The 18,148-nt window shown below is 39.5% G+C and overlaps 2 protein-coding genes across 2 annotated transcripts in view; one reads left to right on the top strand and one right to left on the bottom strand.

The window, feature by feature from the left end:
- Positions 1 to 18,148, top strand: part of Fstl5 (follistatin-like 5) — a 54,105-nt gene that overhangs the window by 17,073 nt on the left and 18,884 nt on the right. Inside the window, exon 2 of the mRNA XM_072019434.1 lies at positions 16,073 to 16,159. Coding sequence (XP_071875535.1) covers positions 16,073 to 16,159 — 87 coding nt within the window. The remainder of the gene's footprint in view (positions 1 to 16,072; positions 16,160 to 18,148) is intronic.
- LOC139995633 (uncharacterized) lies at positions 1,047 to 5,678 on the bottom strand. Its single transcript, XM_072019265.1, has 3 exons — positions 5,394 to 5,678; positions 3,703 to 4,103; positions 1,047 to 3,152 (listed from the first exon to the last, which is right to left on the bottom strand). Exons 1-3 carry the CDS (start codon positions 5,454 to 5,456, stop codon positions 2,576 to 2,578), a joined length of 1,041 nt encoding a protein of 346 aa, XP_071875366.1. The 5' UTR covers positions 5,457 to 5,678; the 3' UTR covers positions 1,047 to 2,575.

The following is an 18,148-nucleotide window of genomic DNA, read 5'->3' on the forward strand; positions in this document are numbered from 1 at the left end:
GAACTGGGTTCTATTGGACTTTGGAGTTTTCCAGATCGATCCATCTTGCATCTGCTTTTACTTCGCGATAAATTGAAGGTGAATGTACGAGAAAATCGGGCAAATTCGAAAATCCGGGTAAAATCCACTCTTGGAGGGAATTCAAGAGTAACGTATCACGTCGAGCGTGGTGAACACCGAATGTACAGAGCTTTTGCTGAAACGTGTTTCTTTTTTTCCTCAGCATTTGTTTCATAGGTATCAATACTGCTATAAAGATAACGTATAAAGAAATAAATATTTGTATTGCGCTATATTCATACATTATCGAAACTTTCACGAAATATACCTAGTCTTATACATTTCGAGCCTTGTACTTTATTTAACTTTCAACTATGAATCAATATTTTACTTTCTAAATTCGCGTTTCTTATAAAATTCTAAATCGACCAATCAGGAAAATGTCGATTCATCGTTGAATAATTCATCATTTCTTGTTGAATGAAATGCAATACTCGAGATTGTTACGGCAAATATAGTAGTTGTCTTAGATTTCGATGTTTGATAATTCTGGGTATTTGTTTAAGGATTACACAATCTCTCCGATATTCCGAGCTTCCATCCTAGGAAGATTCTCCAATACACTTAACCTTGCATTAGAGATCGTGGAATTATGCTTTCGAATTGAAGTCTAGCATAGTCAAGGAATGTTGCGCTACACATAGAAATTCGTTAGTGCCGTGTAATAGCCATTCAGTGGCATGCATACAAGGTGCCAGTTACTTTTATGCCAGTGATTTATTGCGATCGCATTTTGAGGGACCCGTGAACGTAAAAATGCACACTTTCACTCGCCGGCTGTTTTTTATCACGTTCGAGCATATTCCGAGATCATTTTGATCTTGTATTACTGTGCCATGGACGCATGCTCTTTCAGTAAAAGATCATCGTTCTTCCGACTCCAGATGGGTGATAAAGGATTTTTAATTTTACAATATCACAAACTCTATATCTAGAATATAACGTTAAAAAATATTTCAAATTTGCATAGATGGTCGGTGTCTGAAAGTCGATTAAGTTGATAACGTATGTTGGAGGATTTTGTCCACTTCAACCAAGTTACAGGAGCTCGTATTTGCGTGGAATTGTAAAATGCTCCGTATGTACGTTTAAATTAAGCGTGACAACAAATAGTGCACTCAGTGAGCTAAGACTCGTGTAAAACGTGGCGGACTCTTTATCGAGAAACGTGGGATATTCTAAGGAATTTTTTAGATACAATCACGCGCATCGCTGCACACAATTGCGGCACGTAGGAAAGAAAGCGAGGTTACGAAACACAATCATATCGTACAATTAATTTTGAATGTAGCAGCTGAAATTGTTCGGTTTTTGCTTTTCGTACAGTCATTAAGGTTTCCAGGCTCTCTTTTACATAAAAAAAGTGCGTCGTCATTAGCCTCGTAAACTTTCACCGCAACTAAACCGCTTCTTCGTCATATGGCAGCTAATGATTACTACTCGTAAAATAAAATTGTACGCCCACTCGTTTATTTCTTAGACGGCAATCACGTATTTCGATTTAACGTTTGACAAACATCACCGTGCAATTTCAACGGATTGATAATATGTGAACATATATATCAAAAGATGCGAAAACGTTGAAAAAGTGCTTCCTACGTATTGAGTCCTCTTAGAAATTGTCCAAATAGAGCAGTGGTTTCCCAACAAAAATTTATGAATCGATGAAAAGAAGCGTTCGCTCTATTTTCACAAACCCGTTCCTGGATTCTGCGTGCCTCACGATCGAAGATTTTTCGCCCTCTCCAGATTCGAATCTTCGCATAATGCCACCGATGATAAAATACTCCCCTGCCTGCAAATCGAAATCCCGGCGTGGCCGTATACGTACGTAGGTATATATACACGTATGTGTACGCGGCGATCTTCTTCGCTAGTATAGGAGAGAGAGTGTCTGTAATCAAAATGCAAAACTCTTCGGCTTTCAATTGCATGGAATATCGGAATATCCGGGGCGCGAAGTGGATATCGAGTTACCCCAGACACGGTGAAAAACTGCACGTCCTGGTGCATGAAATTCCTCCGAAGACGGCTCGGTTCGCTTTGCAATTTACAATCGCCCGGTCTCGGGACCAGATTATCCTACGTTCCATGCACATCAATGATACACAAAGGGAGAAACGTACGCGGATGAAGAGAATTCTTTCTTGCTTCCCATCCTTGCGTCTATTCCTGTGAACGGAATAAGTAATTCGAGAAAGTCGAGGAAAACACACCCTCGACCCTCGACCAAGTCATCAACGATTCGGCTGCACTAGTACAAACCGCTCCCCCAAACCTCGTCTGGCCCATAAAATTTCACCCGGCAATTTGGGAAATTGCCCAATCGTGAGGGATGAATGAATCATAAAACACGATAGGACACGGTCCCTGTGATTACCTCGGGAAAGATTTGGCTGGAACAATGGTAGAACTTGAAGCTCGTCTCGCGGACGTAACGCCTCTGGATCTTCAGGACGACTTCACGATTCCGGCTTCCTATGCAAATTCTCTGTGACTCGTAGACGACGTTCGTTTATGGTAGACAGTAAGCGGTCGTCTGCTGACAGGGATTGGGACAAACGGAGGGCATAGTGTAAACGCAGACAGGTGGACACACCGTGGGACAGATACACGGTGACGGTGACGGTGGGCAAACTCTCTTCGTTTCCGCGGACGGCATTATGTCTGGACGATTTTTTCTCATCTCTTTCATCAAGGCCAATAGTTTCTGTACATTAGCTATTCTGAGCATTAAATCGAATTCGTCGCGTTTGCGTTTTCTCGCCTTTTTCGTCTGCGTCGCCACTCCCACTAATTTGTCCATTAGATCTTTGCATTGACAGATCAAATTGTCAGGATGAAGGGGTGGGATGATCGTCAAGCTGCCCCAGCAAAAGGATTCTAGATCCATGGTATTTAATTCCCGGAATTGATATTGGTAATGGTCGTCGGTTTCCTCGCGTGCGTAGAATGCTGTTTGTATGCTCATAGGGGAGTGCACTTCGGTTATGATGCATTTGCCCAAGTAACTGATGCGTATGTAGAGCTCGATGGTGGCGTCGGTTGCTTGTAAATCCTCATCAAGCAGAACGAACGTGCCACGTGTCGACCTGAACGATTAACATAATTTTGTTCTGTCTTTACCTTTTTCTTAATTCAACCGCGCAGAAAAGCGGATTCACAAGCACCTGTCAGGCGTCTGAGCCGTATCAACAAGCGTTTCTGCATACTTAGAGAACGACGAAACATTAGGTATCTCTTAATTCGTGTCTCGTTAATTCGTGTATTATACACGAGAAGAAATTGTAGCGCAGGAAATTTCACTAAAACCAGTTTAGCGTTTACACCAGCTGTACGTTTATCTTAGCCAGTAAAACGTTTCGAACTAATCCGAACGAGATAACAAGATTAACAAAGACCAAACAGACACGCGAGATTACTATCTCCTTTTTTCAGGAGGGGAAGAAAGATTTTGCCCGATACGATTCAAACGGTTTTCGATACAAACAAATCGGCTGCTGTTCAAACCAATTCAGTACTACTTGGTATAGCAGTTTTTTAAATTACATTAGCCCGGCCGACGTAACATTTGCCGTCCGGTAATCCGTTTTGCCGGCAAATTTGCATAAACGCCAGGTCCGCGTATTTAAATGCATTTACCTTGATATAGGTTCCCGCTCCAGTGCAGCAGAAAAATAACCCTCCAGCTCCTTCCGTTCGCAGAGGTCCTTGATAATACCGTTAAACAGATCGTCCATCCTGACGAGGGCGAATCCGAAATTCCGTCGTTGCTCCATCTCGAAATACTTGGATACTCCTTTGTACACATACAGCTGCAGATCTACTCCGGACATTTTCTCCTCGAACATAGTTTCCGGCACGGAGAACAGCACGGATCTGCCGCCGTAAAATTGTTCGTTCTCGTAATTAGAGCCACGATACAAACGATAGTCTTGTCGATTCGGCGACAACGTTGTCCATTCGTCATCCAGCATTCGAAACATTATGACAGTCCTCTTCATAAGCGCAGAGTCGAACACGTCGGACCATGGCATGTACAGCTGTTCAATCGTGTCAATATAACGGAATTTAGTGGATTCCGTGACAAAAATATAGGTTACGTGGATTGATTTCGTCGAGTAATTTTTACATCGGTGGAGATACGTTGTTTTATTGTAAATATGTCATGTTGGTGAAATATTTATTTGTGGAAAGACTTTTTTCACGTGTGACTTCGCGCAGTAAAGCACACATCTTGGTCATTCCATGTTCTAAAAATACAGATTTTAAAAGAGGAAGAGGAAACGGTGGTATGATACTTTTTTTACTATATGACGTATCCTTATGCTCTTACGTGACTGCTAGCCCATATACTCGCCATTACGTGACCGGCACAGAACGTGTTAGATTTAAAAATTTCAAGCAGATTGCGATGTCGGCTAACCTTATGTTGAAGAAGCTAAGCAACCACATTTATATGCGGTTATAGAATTTTACTATAAAAGCTCTTACATCTTCGATCATCCAAAGCGTTAAAATCGTATTTTTAGTCGTTATTATGTAGAAGCTTGCAATTTTGCAAAAAAGAAAAAAAAAGGGATATGAAAAAAGAAGATGTAGTAATACGTATCAATCAATAAGTTACTTCCCTGCTCTCTAACTCATGTTCTAAAAGAGATATAATTGCCACTAAGTGGTAGATCAACACCGTTGTCGATGTATAGTAAGCGCCAACTCGATTGTATCAATCAATCTAATATTACCCTGTGTTAAACATAGAATGTCATCTAACAAACTCGTCCAAGTTCGAGATATCTGCCATTATACTATCCTCGGACAAAATTCCATTACGTAAAAATGGGGACAATAGGAATATTTCCTTTACAATTCACGCCTATCGCTATGACTTTTATGTTCGAGTGAAAAAACATATAGATGGCAATCGTTTCAACAAGGATGACGAAGTAGAGGATGCAACATTACAATCTTCTCGAAATATGAGACACAAATTCTTTGAAAACGTAATTTATGAGTTAATTTCCCGTTCCGAAGGACGTTTCCGAATGCATAAAACCGCTATTTTCTTTAGTTAAAATGTTCTATCTGGTATTTTTTCACTTTAAAATTACGAAATAATGACTAAAGATAAAAAATATACAAAGATAAAAACACTTCGGTTTTCTCGGCTCAACTATGGCCAGAAGTAGTAACTGAACGTAAATGTACGTTAACCATGAGAAATATTTTTTATATTCGTTCGTATCTTTCTTAAAGTGGCGGAGTAACTTACCGATTGACTACGTAACTACATAAACGTCGCGATGATATACAACTTATCTATAATTACTCACATTTTTCACAGCTACCTCCAACAGCATAATTCGCGAGTCGTGCATTACGATCAGGGACGACATGGTATAATGTGTTATACGTGTTGCCCGTTTTACGCTTCCTTCAACGAGTTCGTGTGAACTTCTCTCGGAGAGTTTGATTTATCGTCGATAAAGCGTCAAGAGCGTAGGGAAGATTCTGAAATTTTTGCTTGTTACAAACTATTTCTTTATGTGCTTCGCAGAGTTTGAGGTTGGAGCGTGTCGCGCTTTCCAATTCTGCGACATCGCTACCCTCCTCCTCCTTCGCCGTTTCCACCGAGATATTGGTGCTTCTTTCGAGAAATAAATTCTATTCAGTAGCGACTGTCCGCTAACTTCATTTCCCTGTTCTCCCAGAACAATATACCGAACAAAGTTTCGCTGCAACCTAATCGCGTTCGGATACACATAAATGGTTAACAGACAGCTTCAAGGAACTTTTATCGGACATGGGATCCGACGAGATATCGACCGAAGGATAAATGGATTTTGCCAAAGGATCCGATCGGGAGACTTTGAAATTCACTTCATCGATCTTTCAATCTCTGCTATCTGCCTTTTCGTCTTTATCCTTCGTTCCATTCGTTTCCCCTGCTCACGTTAGATTAAACGAACGTAAATTTATGGTATTATCGATAATGTCTGGATGGAAACAACAGCTCCATGTCGATCTCTCGTCGACCGTACCGTTTTTTGTGTCCGTTGCATCCGTGAGTTGTTTGCAGCACACTGAAAGTACTCGAGAAACAAATCCCGGTCTCTGGTTCGGTAGGTGGGAACGCCATTAAAAATATTTGGTCGAAGGATACGGAACATCGGGGCGTGGCGTGGCAGAAAATAAAACAACGGGAACAACAACGGGGGGAAAAAAGAGCACGAGGTAGAAGGAAGGGGCACCGCTCGAGGGCGGAGAAATCGTATTAACGACGGAAATAGATAGCGAACAGCCGAGGTAAAAATCGGCAAAACACGAGCAATTTATAGATACAGCGAATGCGCGAAAACACGGACGCAATTTATTGGCCATACCGGGAACGATCTTACCCTAAGAGTAATATCGTAAATCGCACATCAGTTCAGTCGTTCGGACTATATTCGACGCGGGGAAAAAATGTCGTAATCGCGCCCTTCCAACGAAGAAAGTCTAGTAAGCCGAAACGCAATAAGCGTGGCGGCACGACGCGGATGAATATGACGTAACACGCGTGAAAAGAAAAAGCTAAATGTCGTTTAGCGCGTCCTTTTTACCGTTAATCCGTCCGCGATGCAACGAGGCGCATCGCAGAGAAAAATTTCACAGCGTTTCGTAACATTTTCGCATCGGCTTTTTAAAGAACTATTTATTACTATGACACGAAAGAAGAGAAATTAACAATTGTTAGAATATTAACGCTATTCTTACGCAAAAATAAGAATGGCGTGCCGCGTGTATCTCTTTTTTCTTTTAAAAAAACATTGCCTCTTTTGCCTGACTTTATCACATCGTACTTACGTTTTTACGTTTCATTCAAAATATCCATTCGCCCTTTTCTGATAAAAATGATTCACACCGATAAGGAATTCAACCGGCACCCTTCATCTGATCGATTAAATAGATCCGCTAATACCCGGAAAAAAGCGAGAAGTTCGACTTGTGAGTGACGCTATCTGACGCTTTTAATCGAGCTACCATAAATCGCTCTTTCAGCCGGCCGCCGTTTTCGCGATCGCTAATGGTGGCCGACGATAGGTCGAGGAGCGAAATATAAATTGCTGACACGGTTAATTCAGCCTTGACGCGGCGATTGCGAAATAAAACGCGTTCCCTCGGTCTGATTGAATTTGAATTGAATAGGAGCGTCCTGATTACGTAAATTCGAGGTGCTCGGTACTCGGAGATAAGACCTATTTAACGTTGATTCTTTGAGAACTCGAGCACCCAAAGTATGTGAAAGAACGCGATTAAACGACGAATTGAATTAATTACAGAACACGGATCGTCGAATCGTCGAACTTTACCTTAGTTTCGACAGCACCGGCGATGAAAGGATCAACCAGCCCGTTGCAAACCTTCCGCGCGACAGTCAAGCTTAACGATTATACCGTAGTATTCGCGTGCTAATCGTTGCATGTCGACATTTCGGCAGATTGCACCCGCAAATCATACCGTGCAGCATCGCGATGCAAGTATGAGGCGGCTGCTGCTGATCATTCGGTCGAACTAGCTACGTCAGTGGGCATTTGGAACGAACGGACACTATTGAAACTGACAAATTGCTCAAATTTCAGTGGCACGGCAAGAAGCTTTCGAGAAGCAATGGACAGGATCATGCGATTAATATATAGAAATATTAATATGTGGAAATTTATATTTCTGATATTTTTTCGGCGCATCATATATGCACAAGGTGCTTTCGAATTTTTATTTTACAAAGCTGATACGTGAAGCAATAAATAAAAGTTATTCCTAAATAAATCGATGCTGGAAATCATTGAGTACATCTAGTTTTGGATACACATACATGTATTGTGTTTATAACACAGCTGCTCGCATGCAGCTTTGCCTGCACGGTATTTGTTTTTATAGCAATTTATGCTTATTACGCTCTGTTTGAACATCATTTAGGATTTGAATATCGAAAAATGCTTAAACTCGGGTTTGTTTATTTTTAATGACAAGTTTATTTCCTGTATAATATATAATCTCAAATCCCCAGCTGTTGGATATACAGTTATTTTTTCAGAGAACAACTTACCCCGTTTTCATTCCTATAAGGGTTCAACTTCGAAAACCGCTCACATACGTGCTTGTTTATTTTCAATAAGGATTTGTTTGCCGAATCCCAAATCTCCAACTTCAGTGAACATAGAAGTAGTTACAGTTATCATTCGAGAAAAGAACATATATGTACCCCTTTTATCATATATGTACATCATATACAATCATACATGTATCTCTATATAGGTTGAATTTCGGAAATTGCTCACACGCGTATTTGCCCATTTTTAATGAGAAGTTCACATGCTGAACTTTACGTCACCAATTTTAGCAACTCGTGGAATATGGCATTCTTTTAAAAAAATTTTACCTCATTTCCACTCCGTTGGGATTAGTATTTCCAAAATTCTTATCACATGCCTACGTCGTATAAGCAGTATGCTGTCTAATTTTTACGTTTCTAGATACAATGGTTTGGGCTGGGCATTGATCAATGAATCAGTCATGTGACATATACTATAATGTGTTTTATACAATATTCTGGTTATTAAATAATGAAACTGCATGTCGTAAGAATACTATAATTTTAATAAGAGTAGAAATAAAACATTAAATAAAGATTTCAACTTGATTCACTATTCAATTCACAAGCGAACTTTGTTTCGATTGAATACTACTAATTGACTTGCTGGAATCATGCAGTGAGAATGCCTCATGCAGAGACTCCATTGATGCATAGCTCCATTTCAGTTTTGATTCATAAATGCATTTCAAGTGCTCCAATATTGGCACTCTGCGCCTTTTTTTCTTCCCACAAATAAAAAAAAAAAACGTTTCAATGGATATCGACTTTAATTCTTCGCAGTGAAAGAAAACTGTGGACCTGCTGAGCATCTTGACAAAAGATCAATTGTCTCACTGTTTTGAAAAATGGGAAACGCATATACAACGTGAAGATATAGGGATGGGGAGTACTTTGAGAAGAGGCACAAAGACTATTTTTATCACACCAGTTCAATTTAATACTAGAACAACCAGTTCCTATCGTATACTGAAATATATTACAGATATAATTTAGATAGATATATTACAGGTAATTATAGTTGAAATAGTACATTGACTATATATAATCAAGTTCTGATCTCAAAATTCTATAGGTATTAATTTTTCCTTTAAATCGTATATGTTATTAATATATGAAAAAGCGTGGCAAACTACCTGTCTAACAAATTTAGTAGTTCTAATATTAACAGCCAAAATAGTATCTATAATATATAATAAAACTTTCTCTTGATATATCTCCACGAAATCCTTCAAAACCCAGTTCTAAATAATTTCCCAATCGAATCAAACGTGCCATTGATTGTTCGAAGTTCGAATACCTTTATTGCTCTCGATTCTATGCGTATGCCGAAGCATTTTCTAGTGAAAGAATGAAATGTCAGAACACTCGTCATCCCGGCCGTCATTTTCGATCGACCGGTGCAACTAGAGCGATTGCAAATTCGACTGGTGCTTGACCTACCTTCGGCAATTAATGCAGTCCAAATATTCGGCAATCGGTGCTTTCGTAGGCTTATGGACTCGTGAATAATGGTAATCGCGGTCGCGTAATGCGATAACAGAGAAATTCCGCCGATGTTTCTTAAACGACGCCAAATTCCAAGCTGCTTCCGGCTTAATGAGCGGCACTCGAGCAACAGCTGCTGCTGCTTCAAAATATTTGCGCTCACGAGTTTCACCGTTGCAGACTGTATCGATATATTCACATAGTCCGACGACGCACTTCAATTATGGTAACTACAAGTTTTGCACGTTCAGACATTCGATGTTTCGTTCAAAATTAATACAATTTAAAAGTGCATCCAAATAGCTAGCATACATGGTACGTAGTACAGCTCTCGTGCACGATAATTACGAGAAATATATCGTAATGTGCTAACACGGAGGCTTAGAAGGATGATAATAGTTTATATGTATATAGCGATACTCGTTTGACTCTACTTTCAATCGTAGCCCTTTCTAAAATAGTAGGTTAATGAGAAAGTAATGTGAATATAGAAATTACTTAACTTACTAACGTTTCTCCTTATATTTCTTCTATTTAAAGAATTCTTCTATTTAAAGAAAATTCCATATTTAGAGAATAAGGGATTTTTAAACTCAGAAAAGGATCGAGAGTTTTTTAGATACGGAACATCCTTCTTATAAAACGATTTTACCGTAAAGCGTCACGTATATACCATTTGAAAATGGATTTTTAGTATAATCAAAAATCTACATTATTTTACTTCCAACCAAAACCTAGTATTTCTGAATTTTCAGTTAGAACAAAAATCGAACCATGTTTATTCACGGCATCGATGTAATAAATAAAAAAAGAAGAGTGAAACGCGCTGTCGTAAATAATTGATAAGCAAATATCGAGTAAATCGGTTAAAAAACGCTAGCCAAGTTAATCCCGTAGAACATCGATCGAGAGAGTCGCAGGTGTACGAGAGATCGAGCAACAACGGACCAACGTCCACAGTCCATGGAATATTTTTTCGGACGCGATTAATAGAAGGACCCGTTGGCCGAGCAGCAATTTAAAACCACAAGAATAAAGCTCAGTTGGCCTCGCTGCTCGTAGGTACAGTCTAGGCAGAAATAAACAGTGCAGCCTGCCTTGTGTATTCAAATAACACATAACTGCTTTTTATGTTTGAGTCCCTAGTAAAACGTTAAATTGTTCTGCCAAGTGGAACTTCAATGGAAGAGAACTGTGTTTGTTCGTACTCGTTATCGAAGATAGACATGCACTGAATCAAATTGAACCTATTGTAATGTTTCCCAACCTTTTTTCAGAGTCCGTTTTCCCAGCCATAGAAGAAACATCTTTCGCTCCTTAACGTTCCAATAAATTTGACAAAATTTACTTGAGATATTTCTCTATTAGTGCGCTGAAAATCCTCAATTAAAAATGTTAAACTACGACGAACATCCAGAAAACACTTCACGACCTCCAAGGAATCTATCTTTTCTTTTTAACACTTATCACGACAATATTAAAACGATTGTATTAATAAGCTGCCAGACATCGTATCGTAGGACAATATAGCTGGATTCTTAGGACGATATTGAAGACAGAAACTGAGGCAAAACCCCGCATCGCCCCATTATCTCCACACGCAATAAACCATTCCAGCCAGCTCCTCCGTCTCCGGTCGTCGGGCTTCTCCACCCCTTAGCATTTCCTCTTCTACATTCGTCTCTTGAAAAAATATCAGCCGTTCTCTCGCTACACTCTGGCTTCTACCGTCCACAGTTTCTCTTTCTTCGAATAATTACAGAGCCATGCAATTCGTCTTCCGGTGGCCGAGCTTTTTTAAACGGGACAAAGATACGGGATGTAAATTAGAGACACCGTGAGCTTTCGTGATTAAGCCGCCGCACCGCGCAAGGATGGAAAAGGATACTTCGATCTACGAAGGCGAAGCAACTCTGTGAAAACAAAGAAGAACGTGAGAACTTCGTTCGAGTACGTATTGGTGACGCATTTAAATCCGTTTCTCATTGACGAGGAGATATGCTTCATCGGAAAGAATTCTACAAATGATTATTCGTATTCAATTCATGGTTCATCTTGGCAAACGAATCTAACCTAGTTTCTTCGTTTTCTAATTTAGTAAGGACGAAAAATCAATTATACAGGTTTCGGAATTCGTTCCTGGTTTATCGTGCCGTGTTCTCGCGTTGGAATTTCAAACTTCTTGGTATCTGCCTGATGTGTTTTTATTCGCGAAAACTTCACTTTTCCCTATGGTCTGATGTTATTTCTTTTCCTTTTTAAAAAATTGCTAGTTGCTTCTGCAGTTACTATTGCTTCTGTACTTTTTGCGTTACCTTTTTAACGTTTTAACCGTTCTTCGTGTCCTTGCGTTGTTACTTCTCCGTTAATCCAACTTGTTATTACAGTATCTTTTATAATGTCCTTCTTTTTATTGCAAGAATTCCATTTCTTACTTTTACACTTTTCTATGGTTCTCCTGTTGTTACGATTTCCTTTAGAATCTCAAACCCTTGCTTTTGTAAACGTAGAAGATTCCTTTAAATTACAATTTCATCGCGATGAAGTGAACTTCAATGAAAATATTTACTGGTTGGGGAACTGTAGGAGATGATAGATTATTTTCCATCATCGATCGCAGACGGATACGGTCCATGGAACTAGTTGCAATCAGAAGAGAATCCTTAGAAATGTGGGCACAATAGCCAACTATATATGGTGAATGTTGGAATCGATTTTGGAGAAAGTGACTACCTACTGACCAGTAGTGACCACTGATTGACCACAGAATGGATGTTATTCATGGCCGGTAGTTGCGATGAAGGAGTAGTAGCGAATAGTACTAGTAGTAGAGGAGGAAGCTCCAGGCACTCATAGAAATTGAAGGCACAGGAATTATTTAGAAGCCCGTGTGAAAAATGTGCTTTTACTCATCCCTTCTTCCGTGAACTTCCGACGAGTGACGCTTAACCTGGAATGCACCACCACCCTGCCATCGTCTAATGTTTCACTGTATCTTCGGATTTGAGTCGACTATTCTTTAATGAGGTACACGAGGACATGTACAGCTGTAGAATTATCGATTTCAAATCTTGATTCTCACACATGCAATGATGGTTGCAAATGCTGCATTACTTGCTCTCTTACGTTAAATGTTATCTATTCGTTTGAGTACTCTTACATAATTGTATTATTATATATAATAATATTATTAATGAAATTCTTCAATCGCCAGACACAAGTTACTACAATTGTAATAAATTCGTTTGCATGATAATAGCAAATATGATGATAAAGGAAATGGAACTTTACAAGCAAATTTTTCAAGCTATATAAATCATCTGAGTACGGTGTTTGACGTAAAGTTGTAAAATTATAAAGGAGAAGTTCATTTGCCAATAGCCAATATCAAGTGAAGCGGTTAAAGCTATTACTCTCGATACTAAGGAAACAATAAATTAATAAATACTGTACAAACATTACAATGACCGATAAAGTCACAAATCAAAATTTATGTCACGTTGAATCGATAAAAAGACAAAGTTCCTTAGATAATGCTTCAAGACCTTATTTAAGACTACTACATAAAGCACACTTTAGTTGTGGTTCGCTGCTTATCGAGAAAAGTAGGATGCTATATACGACCCTGGGGAACCGTGCCTCAATCGGTATCGCTACTTGCTACTTTAATTCGAACTTGGCCATATCATAAAAGCTAATGTTGGTACATCGATTCATCCTACTAATTCTCTCACCAAAATCATTCCCCATCAAGCGTTCAATTAGGAAATAAAAATACGGTGAGGAGGTGGGAGGAGGAGGGGGGGAGAGGTAAAAATCGGTAGCGTAAGCAAGCCTGGAACTTTTTCAATCGCGTTTCAATTTCCCCGCGGTAAAACGGAGTTTAAGGATGGAGGGGGTTTATAAAACTCGTCGGAAATCAGAATGCTAAACGGACCGAAAAGGACTTACTTAAGCGATTCGAAAGCGAGGATTCGCCGTGGCTTTAAAGATAAGACCCCGGAACATCGAAACGATCCGACCCTCGTCGTTCCGGCGCGTAACTTTGAAAATCGTCCCGACGTGAAAGAACCGCGACACGGAGTGGGAAACGCGAAAGCAACGCGCGTGCAACTCTCGAAGCCCGCCGGAATCGATCGAGCCCGTTCTTATTCGTTAGAATGGCTTCTGCTCTTACCCGTCTAGAGAAAGTAATAAGAATCTCCGCCGAGGAGGATCGACGCGAGGATTTACAGCGAGCCAATCGTTTGCCCGTATAAACGTTTTTCAAATATACTGCCGAGCGGGGAACGTGCTGGGCCTCCTCTTGGCCAATAACAATATATACTTCCGCCTTTATCAAAGCTATTTGTCTTCGAATTGAAAAGCCGGGAATGAATTCAGAAAGGGCGGAGAACCTATGCCGGGAGCGATCTCGAACGACAACGGAACGATCTCTCTTTTCTGGCCAGCGTCGAGACGCTCGATTTACGACTTCTGGCTGTGAGACGTCGTCGGATTTATCTTCCGCTTCACGCGCGCGGATTAAACAGGCTAAATAAAGCATCTCGTATACCAGGGAATACGGTTAAGGAAAATTCATTTTTCACCTGAAACATTATATGGCGCGTACGTGAGAAAAATTTGATATCTAACCGCGAAAGGCTCAATCTTCACATCCTCCAACCACCGAGGATCGCAATTCGTCTTGGGGACACATTAGCCCGTGATACATCCGAAATAATAGTTTCTGATCGATTCCGTTAGAATGAAATTTCATTTTAATCATCGGGCTCGAAGCAGTTTTAATTCGTTTTAATCGATAAACGTGATACGTTTCGAGTGGTAGACTATAGGAAAAAAGATAAAAGATAATCGAACGATGGAACGATTCGTGGAGTTCGCAAAGATAATTGAGTTAAATTATCGAGGTGAAGGGTCGAAGAAGGTAGGTGGAAATGTTAAAATCATTTGCCTATTTTCTATTAAAGGCTGCTAAATATTAAATCTGAAAAATAAGTTAGCGAAAAGAATTGTTCATTTAATACCAACTCATTTTACTCTCATTTACGAATTGAAATACTACTCGTGTAAACGATTTCTTCAAACGCTTAAGACGTTCCGTTTAAAGTGAACGTATCCTTATACATACTTTTATACGTGTCTTCTATAATTTTATATATATATTCAATGTTTCCTCAATGATTACACCGTACGATAATAATAATCCAGCGCAACATATTCCGCTGAAAATGTTCTTGACGTTTCGACGACGGATCAAGCGATCGGCGGAGAAAAGAGTTTCCGACAAAAAATCGCATACTCGCCCCGAAGCAGCCTTTTGCTTCGAATGAAGCCGACTAGTTCAAAGTAAAAGCAGGTAGCGGCACTTTTAATTAATACACCCGATACTCGGCTGACGTCTTCATTTTCCGTGCGTGATATTTGCCTAGCACACGGTAAGCAGGTCACGCGAATGCGAACAGTTCGTGAATCGCCTTTGCGTTAAGTCGATTAGAAACGTGCACGGGTATGTATGTTCTCCTTTACCATAACCGTGTCACCAGTTTATCGAATATATGCCGCGGTGGCAATTCATCCGCGAACGACTCGTTTCAGTTTCAGCCAATATTTCAACGTCCCTCGTGTAAAGGACACTCTAAAACGTTCCCAGGGTTGCAATAGTCTCGACGCTCGTTCCCGCAATTTATGAAAACGACGTTCAACCGGAAAAAAAGATCGGGCAGAAGAGGACGAAGCGAACGATTAAATATCGCACGAACAATTAAGTTTCAGCAAAGGAAATGAAAGGGCGGAAAAGATCTCGGTGGTAGATTGTTGGTTGGCAAGGAAGCGTTTAAATTCTAGGACACGCTTCGCCCCGAGAATCGTAAGGGATTCTAATCAAAGAGGATCTTGTTCGCCAGCTAATTGAAAATCAGCCACCGCAGACTAGATAAACATTTATTACGCAAACCTCTGACCGCCGAATAAATTCAACGAATCCTCGATCGTTACTGCGTTTTACAAACAGACTGACACGCAGAGTTGACCGATGATTTATCGCGGGGATAAAGTGGATTAAATTAATAAACGTAGACGCGAATCTCCCCTTCCCACGGTCAATAAATAATAAACCTTTCACTTCCTGGCTGCAGCTATTAAATCGTATAATACAAACTTGCCAACGAACGAAGCACCCGCGTTTGTTGGTCATTGCAATATGTCGCCACGTAAATGTTACGATTCTTATATCACTGTATCTACACCTCTATACCTATAGAGAATCGTTTAAACTAGTTTCGCTCGATAAACGTTGGAACTATAATTCAGATTGATCGACTTCGTCGTTGCAACGAGAATCGCGAAAAAAGCGACATTTCTATTAACGCATACGCGCGTTTGTTCCAGATGAGACGGAAATTTGAAATCGCAGCCCTTTACTTCCTCTTGCTGTCGATCACCTCCACTTACGTCGTCTCTGTTGCCGGTTACAAGGTGAGTATCGAAGCCTCTGTATGTTACGTGTACATCGTTTAACATAATTATCGTGACCTCGACGTTCGGCACGAAATCGCTTACCCGGGGAAAGAATAGCATGGAAATGACGGAATCACGTAAAATCGTTCCGTTTCACGCTAAGCCGTCAGCCAGGATAGCCTAGCCATTCGTCTGCCACGAAAACGCACAATATTCTACCGAGCAGATTTATGGTTCAACCTCGTGCACCCTTCGAAATTCCTTTTCCCGCATCGTCGCCTTTTTGCTCTTCGCGGTGCACGAAGTTATCGACGTTGAAGGCGAGAGCTGAACGCAGGTAGACAGGACGAAGAAGCAAGAAATTACCAACAGCTCGAATACTCGAAGGAATAAAAAGCGAGTGGGTCTGTTTCGTGAAATTCGACAAACAACGGAATAACGGTTATTCATCGTTTCCTCCGTTTAATCCTACGTTTAGTTGGCCCCTCGCAAAGGAAAAAAATAAATCGAGGAGATCGCTGGAATATGTGCCCATAAGTTTATGGTAAATATACATACATATATATATATTTTGTTCGTTAAAACATCTACTAAAACGAGACATAAGTCTCAAATATTATTAGAAAATTATTAAAACATCTAGGAATTATTATCTCGTTTAAAATCGTACATTAACATAGATAACACGTTATAAAATTTTAAGTATAGTATAAGATCATCAAATACTTGAATTCTTGTTAAATTCTTATTTATTTTGTAAGTATAAAAAGAACAAAGTTTGGAAACTAAAACTAAAATTTCTTATCTTATGCAGCCTTTTTCCATGAATCTCCTCGATTGTTGTAAAGGAAAATGTTGATATAAAGTGTATTTAGCCTATACCTTTTACACGTGTCTTTCCGACTGTTCCGACTGTACCGAATGTGGTCAATTACAATGGGAGTTCTACTGTAGAACTTCCACAAAGGGTAGGCAAAGAATCGTCAGGACATTGTCAAAGGTATTCCGCGACCCAATGCACCAGCGTATTTCAACATTATTCACCTGACGACCCACTCTTCGAGCAAGAAATGGCATAACCGGTTTCTTCCAATAGATTCTAGCGCACAGTGACCTATTTACAGTAACGGTAATAATCGATCAAACTCAAATATGATTCACTAAAATAGCATGCATTCTCTATGGCAGCAAGTTATTTGGAATAATGACCCGAAAATCGAAATAAACGCGTGTTGATATCAATCGTCACTAATTTGAAATTATTTATGCTTATATATATCGATGGAAAATGTGGTTACATTCATGTAATATATATACTAGATCATAATAATTTTCGGAAATATACGGTCTTATCGTTGTCGTTTAGATAAATTTAGAAAGAGTAAATTTACCTCTCAGAGACGTACGGAAATAATAAGATACTTTTAGACAATTTTTTAAACATTTTACTTCCACTTAATTTCCACTTTTTCCTAAAGTTAATAAAATACGCTCGTACATAGATGATGTAACATAAAATCGAATGTTAAAGATATTCAATTATGTAGAATTTAGGATTGCTAAATTACTGAGCTCAATTCAAATCCCACTAAAATGGTGTAATCCAAATGAGATATCATTCCAATCCTGGGCTGTTTAATATGTAATATCAAAATCCTTCATAAACTATATCAAGACAGATTACCTTAAAATAAGACCACGAATCGAGCAATTTCGAAATTGAAGAATTCATCATGAATTATCTCGGAACGAGAGACGTATACTATGTAGAAACGATATAGCGCGGTCGTAAATTAAAGCTGGGGTTAAATTAGGAAGGATTAAAACGCCTATTGATGTAATCACAGGATGGTACGCGTTTTGTAGATGGAATTTAATTCTTCGTCTACGAAAGTTATTTGCAAATTAATATTCTACTCTGCTCATATTCTTGTTTTAAACCTATACTGTAATTGTAGTATTAGTAAAAATTAATTTGTATTTGTTAAAAAAAAGCTTTTTGCAGAA

The sequence above is a fragment of the Bombus fervidus genome, chromosome 16 (genome assembly GCF_041682495.2).
Source record: "Bombus fervidus isolate BK054 chromosome 16, iyBomFerv1, whole genome shotgun sequence".
NCBI classification, from domain to species: domain Eukaryota; kingdom Metazoa; phylum Arthropoda; class Insecta; order Hymenoptera; family Apidae; genus Bombus; species Bombus fervidus.